This window comes from Onychomys torridus, chromosome 9, assembly GCF_903995425.1.
Source record: "Onychomys torridus chromosome 9, mOncTor1.1, whole genome shotgun sequence".
Lineage (NCBI taxonomy): Eukaryota > Metazoa > Chordata > Mammalia > Rodentia > Cricetidae > Onychomys > Onychomys torridus.
The window spans coordinates 22,106,021-22,123,034 of record NC_050451.1 but is presented as its reverse complement, the minus strand read 5'-3'; the positions used below and the strand labels follow the sequence as shown (position 1 = coordinate 22,123,034).

General features: G+C 40.2%; 1 protein-coding gene across 3 annotated transcripts in view; it reads left to right on the top strand.

Annotated features, from left to right (window-relative positions):
• The window catches only part of Synpr (synaptoporin), a 341,260-nt gene that overhangs the window by 188,058 nt on the left and 136,188 nt on the right, over positions 1 to 17,014 (top strand). For 2 of the 3 annotated variants that reach the window (XM_036199958.1, XM_036199960.1), the window contains one exon: positions 15,497 to 15,621. In XM_036199958.1, the coding sequence (XP_036055851.1) occupies positions 15,497 to 15,621 (125 nt within the window). Of the gene's footprint in view, positions 1 to 11,207; positions 11,282 to 15,496; positions 15,622 to 17,014 lie in introns of those variants that run through there. The other variant, XM_036199959.1, reaches the window with a different exon arrangement.

The following is a 17,014-nucleotide window of genomic DNA, read 5'->3' as shown; positions in this document are numbered from 1 at the left end:
GATGTGGAACTCAGGTACTAGCACACAGTAAAAGACTTCAAAACACCAGTTATTCTCTTGATTATGAGTATTTTATAATTAATAATTACTGCATGGTAAAATAAATACCAATCAGATTTTGTGTGTACTTGTTAAACTTTTTATGAAGACCCACCTTTATGAAGGTCCTCTTATGGGCTTTTTCTCCTGGCCCACTACAGCTATAATAGCTTTATTTTCTCACTATGCCAAGTTCTTGCCATTCTCCAAAGTGTCTGCCCTGGGTTCTCCCTGTCTAGCTCTTCCCCTTCAATGTGTAGTACTTACCTTCTCCGAGGAGGTATCATTATTGTTTTCTACATGCCCCCTTGCACCATAATTACAATTTTATATTTATTGTTTATTTGTATATTGCCTGTCACTCCTGCCGCCAGACATTAGGGGCAAAGGGAGCCACAGCTTACACACACACACACACACACACACACACACACACACACACACACACGCAGGGGGAGGGGCTGGTACTTAGGATGTAATCAATAAATATGTCATTATTTTAAGAAAAGAAAGGTCTTCAAACCCTGAAGAAAATGCACTAGAAAAGGAAGAGACCATTCTAGGAGACATAAAATCATCTCCATTAACCTCTAATTTAGATCCTGAGCTGTGCATTGTTCAACAGTCTGAGTGTTCTAGTCATTGATAGCAAATGGGAAGAAAGGCACCCTTCCTCCATTGTACAATAATAAAAGTGAGCAGAGACATTTATTTCCAATGCTCATACCCTCTTATATCTGGTACGATCAGGAAAAGATGAAAACATTAGACTGCAAAATATTTTTGGATACTTCAGTGTGCATCTGTGAAAACATGCATCCACAATCCATCTGTGCAAAGGAAGCCAAAACACCATAAGGTTTGGATACTCTCAATGGGCCCATTGGGCATCCCTTTTAGTTCTCTGGAATGGGAAGTAAGCTCGTGTGCACAGCCAGGCCCCAGAGCCATCATGGAAATGACTGGAGGCTGGGATCCTGGGCTCCAAAGAGCCCCAGATCAGCTGCCACAGAAATTCAAACCTCAGGCCATGCTAAACACACCCTAGGGACAGATTATTCTCTTCACAAACAGCAGGGTGCCACACAGAGATACTGAGGTCTCCTTCTCCCTCCAGCAGGTTTTCCAGAAGGATTCTGTTGTTTTCTTCTGAAATCCAGGATACAAGAGTAATTTTTATTAATTTTGTTGTTTACCATTTCAGTGAAGTGATTTTTCAGCCTTGTTTAAAAAAATCCTGGGTTTTCTTAATAGACGCAGTTTTAGTATACAGTGAAATAGTAAAACTGGAAGTAAATAGTAACATAATTCTAAAGGAAATGATTTATGGAATATAAATAAGTATGAGAAAACTGGAAAAAATGTAGACTAGGAAACCTCAGTGAATGACCTGGAGCATCATGCCAGCAGGAAGTTTCCCCAATCAGATCATGAGATGAAGCTTGTACCAGTTTGTCACCTGTGTCCCTGTGTAGGAGTGGTGGCTCTTAGCATGAGGTCCTTGGGCTCCTGATTTGGTATATTAGAGCACCATAATGGGGTTTCCAAACTACAGTGTTTAAATATATGTGTGGAGAATTTCTATGGCTTAGGTCTAAAGATTGCGATCATTTCCCCAGTACAAATGGAAGCAGCACAGCAGCCCACAGCTCTTCTGCCTGCCATCCCACTACTCCTTACAAGATGACAGCTATCGAAATTCCCACAGGAAAGTTTCTCTCCATTGCAATTCTGGGAAGAACATGTGTTCAATGCTGTTGGATTATTGTACTCCTTTCCTGTTTTCCCTTCTTTTGCCATTTCTCTTTCATGTCTTACATGTATGAGAACATGTTTGTTTCTTTCTTTGTTTTTGTGTTGGTGCTGGGATCAAACCTGAAGCCTTGGCTATTCTGGGCAAGTGCTCTATCACTAAGCTACATATCCAGCCCGTGAATGCCTTTCAATCTAACATCCAGCTCTACCTATTTCCTTCTAGACCCTGTGGGAGGCCAGCTGAGAGACCAGCTCCCACATTTTACCCCAGGGTTCTCCTGAGGAGAGAGGGAAAGGAGCTTAATATAGAAGGATAGAGGGGGGAGAAACAGATAGAACATAGAATAGCCTAGGGAGGGCATGGATCCTAATTTACCAGCCCCTTCTGTCTCTTCTAAAGGGCTATTTATAGGAATGCCAAGGGAGGGAGCAAAAGACCTCCACCTAGCTCAGCCAAGTGTAGGCCTTTCCAATCACCTAGAAGCCATGCACATGGTCAAGCAATTCTCAAATACAGCTCTGCTGGGTAAAGCAAACTCAGATCTCACTAGGAAACCTTTGTGGGCCTCCACAAGACCCTCACTTGAACCATACTATCATGTCCCGTTTTGGATATTTGAACTCATTATCTATCCTCTTGCTTGGAAGCAATGATCTTACCCACTGAGTGATCGCCCCAGCCTCTCTTCCTCTCTTTTGTTTCTCAATTGTCTTTGGTTCTCATGAATGAATACATTGACTCTTGAAGGCTTTAACTTTAAGGCAAGGGATGCATGTATTTCGAAGCCAGAATTCTTAGAAAAGGCCCCCTTTTTTCCCTTGCAGAATCTTATGGCCCATGTTTGTTGTCCCTTCTGCAGGGTTGAGATGGATGGCAAAATGACCTATATGAACTGCCCTTATCCTTAGTAATCAGAAACTAAAACCAATACATTAAATCTTCAGTAATTTGATGTATTTTATTGACACTTGGATTTAATCAATAGCAAGATATTCATTATTGAAAGATGGTAGAGTTTTCCCTTGTTACGTAGGAACAAGCAACCTTTGCATGGTATATATAACCCTGTAGGCTATGGTGATCTTTCATCTCATTAAAACATAATGAGAAAAAGCCATTTTCTCTTAATGAGGCAGAACAAAATGGGCCCTTAGAAAAATCAATCAAAGATTATTAAGAAAGAAATGTTTGTTAAAGAGAGTGTGTTCTCTTGTAAGTACTATGGCCTTATAGCAGCAGGACAGATGGAGGCTAGCTAACTCTAGGAAGGGCTACCCTCCCATATGTTGATTAAGGCTATTTTTAAACTTTCTTCTTCTCTTCCTCATCCTGCTCCTCCTCCTCCCCTTCCTTCTCCTCCCCCTCTTCTTCTTTTTCAACCTTTCTTCCTCATCCTCCTCTTCCTTCTTCCTCAAACATGGTCTCAACATGTAGCCCTGACTGTCCTAGAACTCACTACATGGACCAGGCTGGCCTTGAACTTCCAGAGTTCCACCTGCCTCTTCCTCCCAAATGCTGGGATTAAAGGCATGTACCACTTTTGTTGGTTGTTTTTTCTTTTGGGGGCCTGCCACTCAGCTCCCAAATAAGTCACCCATAGAGGCGTATTATTACTTATAAACACCCGGCCTTACCTTGGCTTGTTTCTTGCTAGCTTTTCTTAACTGAAGTTATCCTGTCTACCTTTTGCCTCTGGGCTTTTACCTTTTTCTATTTCTGTATATCTTTCTTTCTTACTTACTCCATGGTGGCTGGCTGTGTGGCTGGCCCCTGGAGTCCTCCTCCTTCCTCCCTCATTCTTTCCTTTTCTTTCAAGTTTCTCCTTCTATATCTTCTCTCTACTGCCAGCCCCGCCTAACCTTTCTCCTGCCTCGATATTGGCCGTTCAGCCCTTTATTAGACATCAGGTGTTTTAGACAGGCACAGTAACACAGCTTCACAGACTTAAACAAATGCAACCTAAACAAAAGTAACACACCTTAAAATAATATCCTACAACACACCACTACATCCAGAATACCAAAGGAGTTTTACATATGTTAAGTTAAAAACTAATCTGAATTCTGTCTCTTTATGCACACCCAACACACTTAGGCTCATTCATAATGTGAAATGATCATAATGTTAAAATCATGTAATGATAGTAACTTTCAAATATGCATAAACACAGGATGATGCAATGAGACTTGCTTCTCCAACAATATCAGCTCTTAGCCAATATTCCTATTACAAATCCTCACACTCTTATAGGCCTAACATCTTGTGGGGTCTTTTTGAATAAAAATTTGTTATGCATCTCTCAAGATTATTCTATTTAAAAGATGTAGCAATGTTTTACTACATATAAAAATAGCAATAATTCAATATGATTTCTAAGTATTCCATGCATTCTTCTGATTTTTCATTTTCTTGTATCTGGAATAAAAATCCACACACAGTAATAACTATGTCCTTAACATTTTTAAAACTATGAGCTCTTCTTGCTCTCTCTCTCCATCTTCTTCCTCTCCGATCTATACCTCATAAACATATTTTCCTCTTCAGAGTCTCTCAGGTCTTTTCTGACTTCATCTATGTAGAATCATTATACATTCCCTTTCTCTTCTATATGTTTTACAAATTAACAATTGTACCTAAAAGTTTGCCCAAATTTATTTTATTTTTATTTGCAAAGAATATCTCAATATTGTGTACTTTTCTCCCACTTGAGGCATGTGATATCTAATTATTTTTCATTTTGTAATCTGCCATCAATGAATACAGTTAGTTTGCTAGAGATTGTGTCTCAGTCAGCCAGAGGTGCTAAAACAGCAGCATAGACAGGTTACATCAGAAATGGATATTTACAGCTTTTGACAACAGGGAGACTCAGTTCAAGGTGCTTGCAATGTGGACTTTGTTTCAAGGCCTCCTTTGTGACTTCCCTCTCCTCCTGTGCTCACTGAATGCATTCAAAGAGCAATATCAAGGCAGAGCTCTCTGCTCTTTCTTCTTATGAGAGCATAAAACCTATTTGGTCAGGGCCACATCCATATGACTTAATTTAGTATTAATGACTTCTTTGGTGGCCCTATCTCCAAAGATAGACACACCAGGAATTGGGGTTTCAACATAAAATTTTTGATTCAGTTAGTCCCTGATTACAAAGGGGTGATTTTATCATTTGCTTTATATTCTTAACTGAACACATTTTGTAAGGAGAATGTCTTTCTTACCTTTTCATCAACGTTCTTGAAGAAAATAGTTGAAATGGTAGCTTTTATCTTTAACAGTTTTACAACTATTTGTTCACAAGTACCCTCCAATAGTAACCAATTAAAATGTCTGCTTATAGTATAAATATAAACTTGTATATTTTAGTTACTTTTCTCCTGTGTGATTGTGGATAGATCACATAACTTCTCTATAATGTGGTTTTCCTGACTCTGACAGGGATAAGGATGCTTACTATTCCACAGATGTATATCTCAGTGGCATTGTCCATGGAGCCTCTAGTGCACTATTGGACTCACAGAGTAGTAGCTGCAGTTACAATGGTTGTAATTACAGACAGAAAGTGGTACCTTAGGACACTCATCTGCTCTGCTAGAATTTCTAGTCTTATACAGTAAATTTCTTCAGTATGAATAATAACACATGTGACTTTTTCTGAGATAAGATCTCACAATTTAGCACTAGCTAGCCTAGATCTCACTGTGTAGACCAGGCTGGCCTCAAAGTCAAAGAGATCTGTCTGCCTCTCCCCAGTACTGAGATTATGTGTATTCTACCATGTCCAGCTTGTGTGCTATTTTTCGACTGTCAATTTAGGTTTGCTTCTTTTCCATTAAGAATAAAAATTAGGTTTGGGGATTTAGCTCAGTGGTAGAGTGCTTGCCTAGCAAGCGCAAGGCCCTAGGTTCAATCCTCAGCTCAAAAAAAAAAAGAATAAAAATTATATATCATGGTAAGTTTTCTATTGTTAAAGGGTTAGTATTATGTTTGAGATCTAGAACACTGATTTGCAGGTCAAGAACTGTAATGATCAAAATAACCATATGCACATGTTCAAGAGACAAGCTGCTTTTCCCTGAGGGGTTCAGAGGAGTAGGGCACAGAGAGATAAGTCTGGGCCATAATTATTGGCAAGTCCCAAAGTGTTCTGAATGGAAATGGTTCTGTGGCACTTCTAGGTTCCTATGCCTTAAATAATGAGCTTAGATAAGATGTCTATCTATACATGTGACTGTCATGGCTAGGCCTTGAATTTCATTTGGCAACAAGGATAAAGTTATCTTCCCCCTTGGATGTCTGCCGTTCTATGAATGGCACCATGCACTTCATTATATTAAGAGTAGATTTAAAAAAAGGAGGGGGTGAGGGGATGAGAATAATGGCCATTTAATGACTTCTCTGTCTAGAGAAAAGTTGTTAATTGAATGCATCCAATTGATCCTGGATCAATATTTTCCCCTAAATAACCAGATGGTATTCTAAATTGCTTTGTGAGCATAAGTACAACTCTATCTGATTAAATATTTAAATTTAAGAAGGTATGCTAACTATGCTGAATTCAAACAGAACTATATTCTAGCTACAATTTTATTTTCTATCTAGGGAATACTTGCCCATAGCTCTCTGGACCTGCTATACAAATAAAGAGGACTCAAGGTTGCAACTCACCTTCAGTTTGAGAAAGCACGGTTTCTGGTAAAGAGTACTGTCTGTTCACACATGTAAAGGGCATCACTGAGCTGCAGAACAGTGACTATGCAGGGAGTTGATGGCGGTCACTTTCCTGTCGAATAGAAATATGTAGCTAATCTTTCCATTATTATTTTCTTTTGTGCACTAAGGTGCACATAGAGGTGTATTGGTATGTTTTCTGTTGCTGTAGCAAAATACCTAAAGCTAGGACTTCATAAACAAAAGCATATTTAGCTGAAACTTTGGGAGACTATACCCCTAAATAGTGCGGTTGTAGATGAGATGACCTCTGCTATGTGATATCTCAGGTGACATCAAGGCAGGAAGGAATATAGGAAAGGGGGATCATAAGGCCAAATAGGAAACCAGATAATGGAAAATCCATCCTCCTCTTTTATAATGCCCAGGCAAGTACTAACCAATATCTTATAGTAACTACCTGGATTTCTTCCAAGGGCTCTGCTACCTAATGTCTGAATTTACTCTGAATAATTGTTTACAGGTCGTCTCCTTTTGTCAGTCTAAGAAAATCTGGTTTCACATGACAGGTATAGATGCTTACTCAAAGAAATTCAAGTAACACCAAACAGTTCAATTCCTGATTCCACTTCTCAGTAGTAACAGTTAAGATCCTCAAGTGCTTCCTCCCTCGACCCTCCCAGTGAAAATGCTGCATACTTGTGTTGCTTGACAGTTTGTATTTTTCTTTACAATTTTTACTTCCTAACAACTCTCTATTGTTTTAAAAATAATATCTTTTGAGATTATAGTATAATTATATAGTTCCTCCCCTGTTTTCCTCCTTCCAAGCCTTCCCACAATCACCCCTGTCCCACTCTTTTTCAAATCCATGATCTCTTTTACTTTAATTGTTTTTTCTTGCACACACACACACACACACACACACACACACACACACATATATATGCAAACACACATACACACAAAATTACACACACATAAATAATACATAAATACAACCTACTCAGTTGTACTTGTATACACACACACTCATATATTCAGGGCTGAGCATTTGGTATTTGTTAACCAATTGCTAATTGGGGTGCTCTTCCCTGGAAAAAGATAATTTCTCCGGTTCCCAGTGTCCTGTAGTATTCCTTGAAGCCTCATGAGCTTTTCATCTTTGCTTTGCTCATGGTTAAGCAGCCATGTTGGTAGACTACTGTGAGACACAATCTCACCACTGAAAGATCCCTCTTCCTCTGGCTGCTATAATCCTTCTTCCCCTCTTCCACAATGATCCAAGCCTTTGATGTGGGAGTTTTGTTTTTAGATCTATCAGTTGGGACTGGGCTGCATAACTCTACATTTTGATCAGCTGTGGCTTTCTGCAATGGTCTCCATCTGTTGCAGAGAGAAGTTTCCCTGATAAGGGGTGAGAACTATACATATCTGTGGGTATATGGAAAAATATTTAGAATGTAGTTAGGAGTGGTGCTGGTTTAGTAAACTGGCAGTTGTAGGTTCTCCTCCAAGGTCCACGGCTTCCCTTGGTATTTGTCTAGATTTCCAGTAGCAGGCATGATTTCCTCCTTGTCCCGTGGATCTTAAGTCCAATTAGAGAGCTGTTGGTTTACCACCAATGTATGCATGTCTCTGCTGCACCCTTAGAGTTATTGTGCCATGCTGATCATTGCTGTGGTTCATAGGCATCATAGCTGGGTAGGACTGTGGTTGCTTCTCTCTTTTGGAAGCTTGCATGGCATCTTTGGTACATGAAAGCTAGTCCTTGGAGAAGAGAAGTCTTTCGAATCAGTTTCAACTATACATTCTTTACATCCATGGCATATAACCATCTACTCTAGCTCTCCTTCCTGACTTTATGTTTTGTAAACATGAAGCTAATTTCTCAATTACTTTATTATTTCTCCCTTGTATTTATTTGAAATATTTGTGTCTATTTTATGTGTGAAAATAGAAATCAAGTACAAATTCAAATCTCCATTCACTTATCCACCCCCTGCACAAAGAAACAGGAACCTGTTAGCATTGTCAAGGACAAGATGACTAGATGCCCAGTAGGTGTGGCTTGCTGACTTGCTTTGGTGGCATGCTTGAGATCCTTGATTTACCCTGACTGGCCCAGACACCATCAATAATCATAACAAACAAGATTTAGACACTGATAGGTATTGAATTGGACTTGTATTTGCTTAAGTCACTGTTGGTAAGGCTTTCTGTCACCTACAGCCAAGTGCTTTGGTAAATGATATATTCAAAGGTGGCAGGATTAAAAAAAAAAAGGGTAGGAGCTTCTTTTGCCATTAAGTAAACTGATGTTCCACCACCATGAAGCCCAAAAGATTGTGAAAAGAAGCAGTTCTTCTGCCTAGGAAAATCTTGCATATCTAGGGCACACACATTTTTAGTATCATGAAATAGAATGTAGTGTAGGTGATAAATCAGAGACATCCAATAATACAGATAAGTATATGCAAAAGAGACTGAAAAAAAACATACTTATAGTGGGGGAAAGATGGTGTATGTATATGCATACATATGTGCGTACATCTGTGTGTGTGCAGACGCACATGTGTGTGAAGGTCAGAGTATAGTCTCGGGTGTTGTTGCCCAGGTGCTCTCTATCTTTGCTTGAGCTAGTGTTATAGAATATTATTGTAAGGTGTGTTATTTTTGTTCATGTTGCATTTGTTTAACTCTGTGAAGCTGTGTTACTGTGCCTGTCTAAAACACCTGATGGTCTAATAAAGAACTGAACAGCCAATGGCGAGGCAGGAGAGAGAAATAGGCAGGGCTGGAAGGCAGAGAGAACATATACAGGGAGTCTGTATATTCTAGGAGAAGAAAAAGAAGTACCCAAAGAAGGAGGAGAATTCCAGGGGTCAGCCACCCAGCTACACAGCAAGCCACAGAGTAAGAGTAAGATTTACAGAAATAAGAGAATGGGAAAATCCCAGAATCAAAAGGTAGATGGGATAAGTTAAGGAAAGCTGGCAAGAAAGCTAATTATGAATGCCAAGCTAAGGCCAGGCATTCATAATTACAAATAAGCCTCTGTGCGTGATTTCTTTGGGAGCTGGGTGGGAGGACCCCTAAAAGAGCCCTGAAACAACCAACAACAAGCCAGGGTCTCTCACTGAACTAGAACTTGCTACATAGGCTACTAGCTGGCCATCAATCCCAAACATCTGCCTATCTCTACCTCCCCAGTTTTCAGATTGATAGGATATGGGGATTAAACTCAAGCCCTCACACGTGCAAGGCAAGCACTTTACAGACTGGGCCATCTACTCAGTCCTATGGGAAGAAGGATGTTTTGAACAGTAGGCTTCAATATCCTCAGATTAAATATAATTTTACTTTCTATCAGGGACCAACTTTCAGTTTTTATTTTCATGGAAAGGTCCACATTGAGGTTTTATAATATTGCTCACAGAGATTCTTCTGAATCAAAGTATTTTATGGGGTTTAGTAGTTATAAACTGATGACTGGAAGGCTGCTTGGTCAATTTCCTTAGAAAAATCCTATTGCCGGTAGAAGAAATATTGAAAGAAGGATTACACAAAGTTCAGCCAGCATGGAAGGTTAAGCTTTGAAGTGCTCACCTGTGCACTGCGGGCTCCAGGAACGCTAGCAGAGGGTGAAGGTTTGAGCTCTGCCATGGTTTGCATTGGCAAATACTTTCTACCCCTCATTTCTCACTTCTTCAAGGTTAGTATTGAAATAATCAACTCTAAACAGCTGTGCTCCCAGCAATGCTCTTCATAGGTACTGAAGACAAATGGCTCATCAGCCTAAGGCCAGTCACAAAGGAGGGCTTTTCAGAGAGGGTGAAGGGGGTGCTTTGCACCCCTGGATCTTGAATCTGTGGAAACGTTGAGCTATTTGAAAGTATGAAAGCCAGCACCATGGACTGTGGAAGGCTAGCAAATAGGAGGGACTTGTCATGTATAATTAGCACAATCTACTCACAGCAGGTTGCTCAAATACTCAGAGAAGCAACACACAAGTACCTTCCCTGAAGTGGAGGCCAGGATGCTCTGGAGGTGGGAGATGCTCTGGAGAGGAGGCCTGGATACTAAGGCACACCTCCAGCTTTGCCCTGCAGAAGCTCATTGAGCTTTCTCTTGGTCTTCTGAACCTTGATGTGCTAGAAAAAGGGCCTTCAGCAGCCCACGTCTTCTATTTCTGCACAGTTCTTTCCGTAGCATGCTTCAAGTCACACCCTTAGGAAAGTTTGGAAGAGAGAGTGTGGGCTTTAAAGAAAGGCTATCTGAAGTCCAACTGTGACAATTTCACTTAGCAGCAACCAGTGTGACTTTGGTTGTGCTGTTTGGTCTTATTTTCCTCCTCTGTGAGACAGGGGTCTGGACTGCTAAGTGGATTGATAATATACTTACTGAAGAAACTGGCATGACAATCAATCAAATGCTGGAGAGAGAGAGAGAGAGAGAGAGAGAGAGAGAGAGAGAGAGAGAGAGACAGAGAGACAGAGAGAGAGAACATGTTGGAGTGTATATGTGGTCACAGGACAACTTCAGGCTTTATTTTTTAGCAGTTTTCCACCATTTGCTTTCAACCAGGTCTTCCACTGTCCTAGAACTTTGCCAAACAGGCAAGCCTAGCTGTCCAGCAAACTCTCAGGCATGTATCTGTCTTTGCCTCTCATCTCACTGGAACTGGAACTGTAGGCACTCGCCACACCACCATGCTCAGTGTTTTTTTGTTATTTAGCAGAGCCATAGATCATCCCAGACAGAAGCAAAATGAGAGCTCATTGCAGGAGACTTAATTTTGGTCTACTGAACTCAGAGGAGGTGAATGATTATGCCAGTAGTCAGGACACTGATTAACTTAGGATAGACTGGAGAATTTAGTTTTCTGCTATGGGAATTGGGAGCCCAATGAAAAATGGGAACACAGAGATTTTATAATTCTCCTTGGATGTTTAAATGAACTTTTGTCCCAGATTACACCTTCAGTTGCCTAGAGAGGTGATCCAGTGTACTGTATTGTGGGAGAACAAGCACTGAGTTGGCTGAGGGTGGATGTGCAGAGCCCAGAGTGTAGAGGACTAACACACACACACAGCCGTGTATACACAGTCATACATGAACACTGGGTCCTCATCCCTTTCCATAGCTTACAGCCCTTAAAGAGCCATGTCAGTTGACTCTCATTTAGGATCTGTTCACAGAACCCTTTCCACTGTCTCTCCATCCCTTTTGCTTTTCTCTGTCCTTAGTGATGCAGGATTCCCAGTTTTCACCCCCACCAGATGCATATTGGCCACCCATCTTTTCTGTCCCCAAGAAGAGGATCTTGTCTGTGTTATGATGTGTTGTTTTGTAAAACTGAGCATCCACAAGACAACCAGCCCTTCTTGTGCTAATGTTAGTGACTTCTCAGTCTCATTTATCAAGCTAAGGAAGGCTAGAGCACCTTATAAAGTCCTCTTTGTAAACTCCTCAATCTATCCCTCTGAGGGAGAAGAGAGGAAGGATACAAGGCCTGTTCTCCTTTTAGCCATATGTCTTTGTGAAAGAATCAGGAGAAAGTTGGAGAATGTCTAGTTGCTCTCATGATGTGTCTATGAACAGTTGGATAGTTAACTCTACTCTGTGGCAAACATACTGCTTTCCTGCAGTTCTGATTCTCCCTTCAACTGCTGTGGCTGAGGTGAGGCTAGCAGATTTTCCTCTCTAGTCGGGTTCTCTGAGGTAAATGACAAAGATGTAGCAATGAGAAGGAGGAAAAATTAATGAATTTGAACATTTGTTGGGGGCTATGGGTTAATGATTTAATAATCACAGCAATCCTGTGAGGTAAAAACTATTATTCTCAACTTTGATCACCAGATTTGATGTGGTGGCCTTCAGCTGGCTTCTTCCTTGGGTCTGTCATATCAGCTGTTGTTCCCTTACTGGACACCTTTTCTCCCCTGATTTTGGTCTCATTTCCTCTCATTTGTTTTCCAGATGTTGGTCTAAACACAGCATCTTCAGGCATAACTTTCTGTCTTAACCTCTTCTCCAAACACATAAAACCATTTGTAGTTATTTGTGGAGCTGGGTGGTGGCAGGCACAGTCTCTTTTCTGACATTCCTCCTTTTTGGACTTCACCAGCTGCACATAGCAAGTATTCCATTAAACACTGTTGAATGAACCAGTGGGTGGGTCTCAGCTTGCTAGGGACTCAAGTTTGGAGAGTGGGGTGATTTGCTCAGAGTCACCTGTATAGGAATTGGACCCAGAGTCAGATGTGCTGTGTTCTGGCACTCAGGGTAAAGAACTTAGGTGGAGCACTGGTAGGAAGCCATTGTAGCTTCCTCTACAATACCAGAGAATTCTACCTTCTCCCATCTCAAAGAGTGTCCAGTCCTCTCTCTTCTTACTATAGGACCAGACCCCTAGAAGGTATACTGCAATGCAGTTTATTTCACTTTACAAAAATGAAATTAAACATCCTCATAATGTTATTCACTCAGCAGGGTCTGACCCTCCCAGTGTTCCATTTAATCCTTGCCAAACACATATGAGTTTCATATCAATCACACAGTGTGATTTCCCTTTAATTAGTGGGGACAGTGGGGAGTGAGAGACTTAACTAGAAAGCTATAGGTATCTAGTTCAACTGGAGTAGGATGTTTTGTGTTTGCAAAGATTAATAAAGACTGGAGGAAAAAGTAATATTGTGTGGTCTCAGTAGTCTAACCCCTCCTTACTAACCATATAATATATCTAAGCAGTTAGTGAATAATTATTATTCCATCTTAAGCTCCTTACATAGTGGCATCAATAATATCTTACTGAAGAGTCTTAACTGTATGTAAAGCCATTTACTCAATACACTATTAGAACAATAACTTTATTTTAAGCACTTTCTTTAAAGTTACTAAGTACAGAAATTAACAAGAGTTGTTCTTTTGCCACTCAGCTACACTATAATGTCCTCAATTAATTTTTAAAGTGCAACCTTTTGACATGATTATACTATTCTGCCATATATTCATTACAGGAGTATTAAACACACACACACACACACACACACACACACACACACACATATCCTTCAGAACACAGTCATGAGGAAAGAGCAGCACACTTGTTAAGTGTTTTGCATATGAGGAACTGTGAGGACCAAAAAGGGTCTCTCGGTATGGTTCTTTCGACTCCACAACTCCAATCTTTCTTTGAAAGATTTCTCATCAAAGCCTGCATGTTCACATGCTACAAGGATCTGGGCTATCCACCACCATAAGACACAATCTAGATGTGAGAACTGGACAATTAGCACCAGGTCTTTCTCATTGCTGTCAACACTAAGAGCTGATGGAAGGCCGCAGTCCCTCTCCTCTGAAGCCCTGATCTCTGAGCATCCTGTGGGATGGTGGAGTGGGCTGGAGTGGCTGCTAAATGCCCATCAGTCCCATCACTTGGGCAAGCTGTAAAGCAAAGAAAAACAAAACACAAAACAGATTTTTCTGTTGAGTATGTAGCTTTTGGTTCACTGTAGCTGAGACTTGTGTAGATCTAGCTAGGGCTTAAATCTGAATTTTCTACTCTATGGCCTGGAACAACTTATCACAAACCCCACTATTTACAGTAATAATATTCATTAGCATTTATTGAGTATTCACATCGTGGCAAGCAGACCCATTCTATGGGCTCCACACTTCTAACACATATGAATCCATTTTCTTTCACTATGTCTAACATTTGTTTCACAGTTTAAAATACTGATTTTGAAAACTGACATAGATAGGAAAATGGTCCACCAAACATAGCTACCTCATGAGGTTTTACAGCATATTGTTGCCATTAACCAGTCTTTTCCTATAAATGCTAAAGAGGCAATTAAGGAAGACAATACTTAGGGTGTTTTTGCACCAACGATTCATCTGGCAGATAACTCTCATTCTGAATTTTTGGGACAGACACTTCCCCAGCACCAGACTTCTCCACGTAATTGTCTGTTTCATATTACAAACAGTAAAATAGCTCAAGAGTTATTGCCAGTGCTGTTGGTTGATGAGGAAACTAAGGCATGGTGCTATTAAGTCATGTCCCCAACATTATATACCAGGGTCCCTGCATTTAATTCTCACATAATTCCTCTCATTGTGCAAAGTGAACTCATGCTCCTAATGGGGGGTGGGGTGGGAGGCAAACTACTAAAGGAGGATGAACTCCAAAACTAAAATAAACTGGAATCTTTTAGGATGAGTTAGTATGAAGTGCATTGGGGTGGCTTTCTTTAAACATGAGCAGGAAATTCTTTTGAATTTAGGCAGAGTATGAAGTAACAAATTCTAGCCTTCCTCATTTCTCATGTTAGGAACACCCCAACCCTCCCACTGTCACCTTGTCGGCATTTCTCCTGTATGGAAAACTTCTCTGAGGTCACATTCCTACTTTTCAGTGCCTTCTTCCTCACAGATCCATGTTTTCCACCAGGAAAGGGCATGGTATTAATTCATAACACTGAATCTCCAAAAGTTAATTTAGAAGCAGCAGGTAACACAGATATAGGGACATGAAGCAAAGCACTCTGAGAGCTCATGCGCTGAATGGAACCAGTTACTTACCTGATCTTTTGTCCCTTAATTCTAGATTTCTCAGGCCATGCTTTTACAAAAAGCAGTCTATACCATTCCAAAAGAAAAATCATGTTTATTGGTGAAAATGACCTAAGTAAATGTGAAAGAAAGATCTTTCTGGAGGCATCCACAGGCAACTTTCTTTGTCTATAGAATTATGGCATCACCCACCTGAGGCACGGCACTACCTTGCACACTCATAGTCATGTTTACCCTGTCCATGCACCATTTCTCTAAGCCACAGGACTGATCTTCAGAACCACTGACAGCCTATGTCATCCTACTGTTCATTATCCTGCAGCTCCATAGGATGTGAGGCTGCTCTGCAGAGGCTGATGACCTCCTTCCCCTAGACCCTGTACTCCTGATTATGTGTTTATGATCACCATCATCCTAATGGATGCTTTTTCTTTCTTCTTTTGTTCTTCACAGCTTTTTGCAATCTTTGCATTTGCAACATGTGGTGGCTATTCAGGAGGCCTGCGACTGAGTGTGGACTGTGTCAACAAGACAGAAAGTAACCTCAGCATTGACATAGCCTTTGCCTACCCATTCAGGTAAGAAATGGTAATCCAAGCTCCTCAGCCTCACAGCAGGAGGCTTTATTCCTTCTGTGGTTTCTGGTAGAAAAATGTAGGCTTCAAAAGGCTTCTGGGTAGGAAGAAATTCTGCTTGAAGGCACAGAATGTCATTACTAAAGTGTCTACCCACCATGCTACACTGGGAGAATTTGCTAAGCATACCTTTAATCCAGTATTGGCTGTCTTCCAAAATTAAACCCTCCCAATATGACCCAATGTTGAAGGCTATCAACAGAAAGACTCCACTTACATAATAATTTTCTCCAATTTTAAGATTTCTTACTTTCTATCTAGATTTTTAGGTACAATTTTGTATTGACTGTGCAATTCCAGCTGATAACTTGTTTAATGATATTAATATCTAATTAATGTCTCTGTGTACTGGATAAATGAGTGCCTGTTCAATCTCATTTACTCATCACAATGACACTTTGAGGGAAGTTCCATTACCATCATCAGTTACATCCTGGGGCATTCACAGATAGATTCATTTTTCCCTTACACTGTCTCTGTTACTAAGAAATTCATACCTCTGTTGCCATACTTAACTTGATTGAAACAAACCTTTCAACCTCTTTATCAACTCAGTGTCTGTTCATGCCAATAAACTGATTGCCAGAGCAGAGCCCCTTCAGAGCCTGTTCCTAAACTCACATCTCAGGGCTCTGATCCAGAGACCTAATATAGACTAGCTTCATTCAATTTTAAAATTGTTTATTCCTGTAAAATTTCCAAATAATTGACATCAATTAACTCAGAAGGGAAGGTGTTAAAAAACAACCATGTTTTGGTATGTTATCAATGAACTCTCTGTTGATTTCGTTTTAACATTATCTTCTATGGGCCTGATGGTGGTTCTATAATTACAAGGAAAGTCAAAATCAACCTTTACAATTTTTGTTTGTTTGTTTTTTGTAAGCAGGTAAGTACGGTATTTTCCAAAAACATTGTCATGGACCTCAATGAGACTGTCCCTGAAGGAAAGGGAAATGGAGGAAGAAAAAAGATGGGAGAAAGAATTTAGGAGTATGATAAAACAAACTCAAGAATCCCTTTAGTACTTCATCTTTCTAATGTACATTTTGAATCACCAAGAGACTCATTGTTTCCGAAACATATTCCCCATGGAAATCATTTTCTTCCCTACCAAATAGCTCAGAGGATTCACAAATTGTGGAATGTATTTTTAATATATTAGCCTCATAAACAAAGTAAAAAACAAATGTGCTTTTATTTATGGAGACGATGGAGCAAAACAAGTGATGTTTTCACCAATATTCTAAAGTGTTAAGAGTGTAGAATTAATGGCATGTTCACACACTCCCTGCTCAAGTATTCTCCTCACTTATAAGAGTACAAAGTTCAGAAC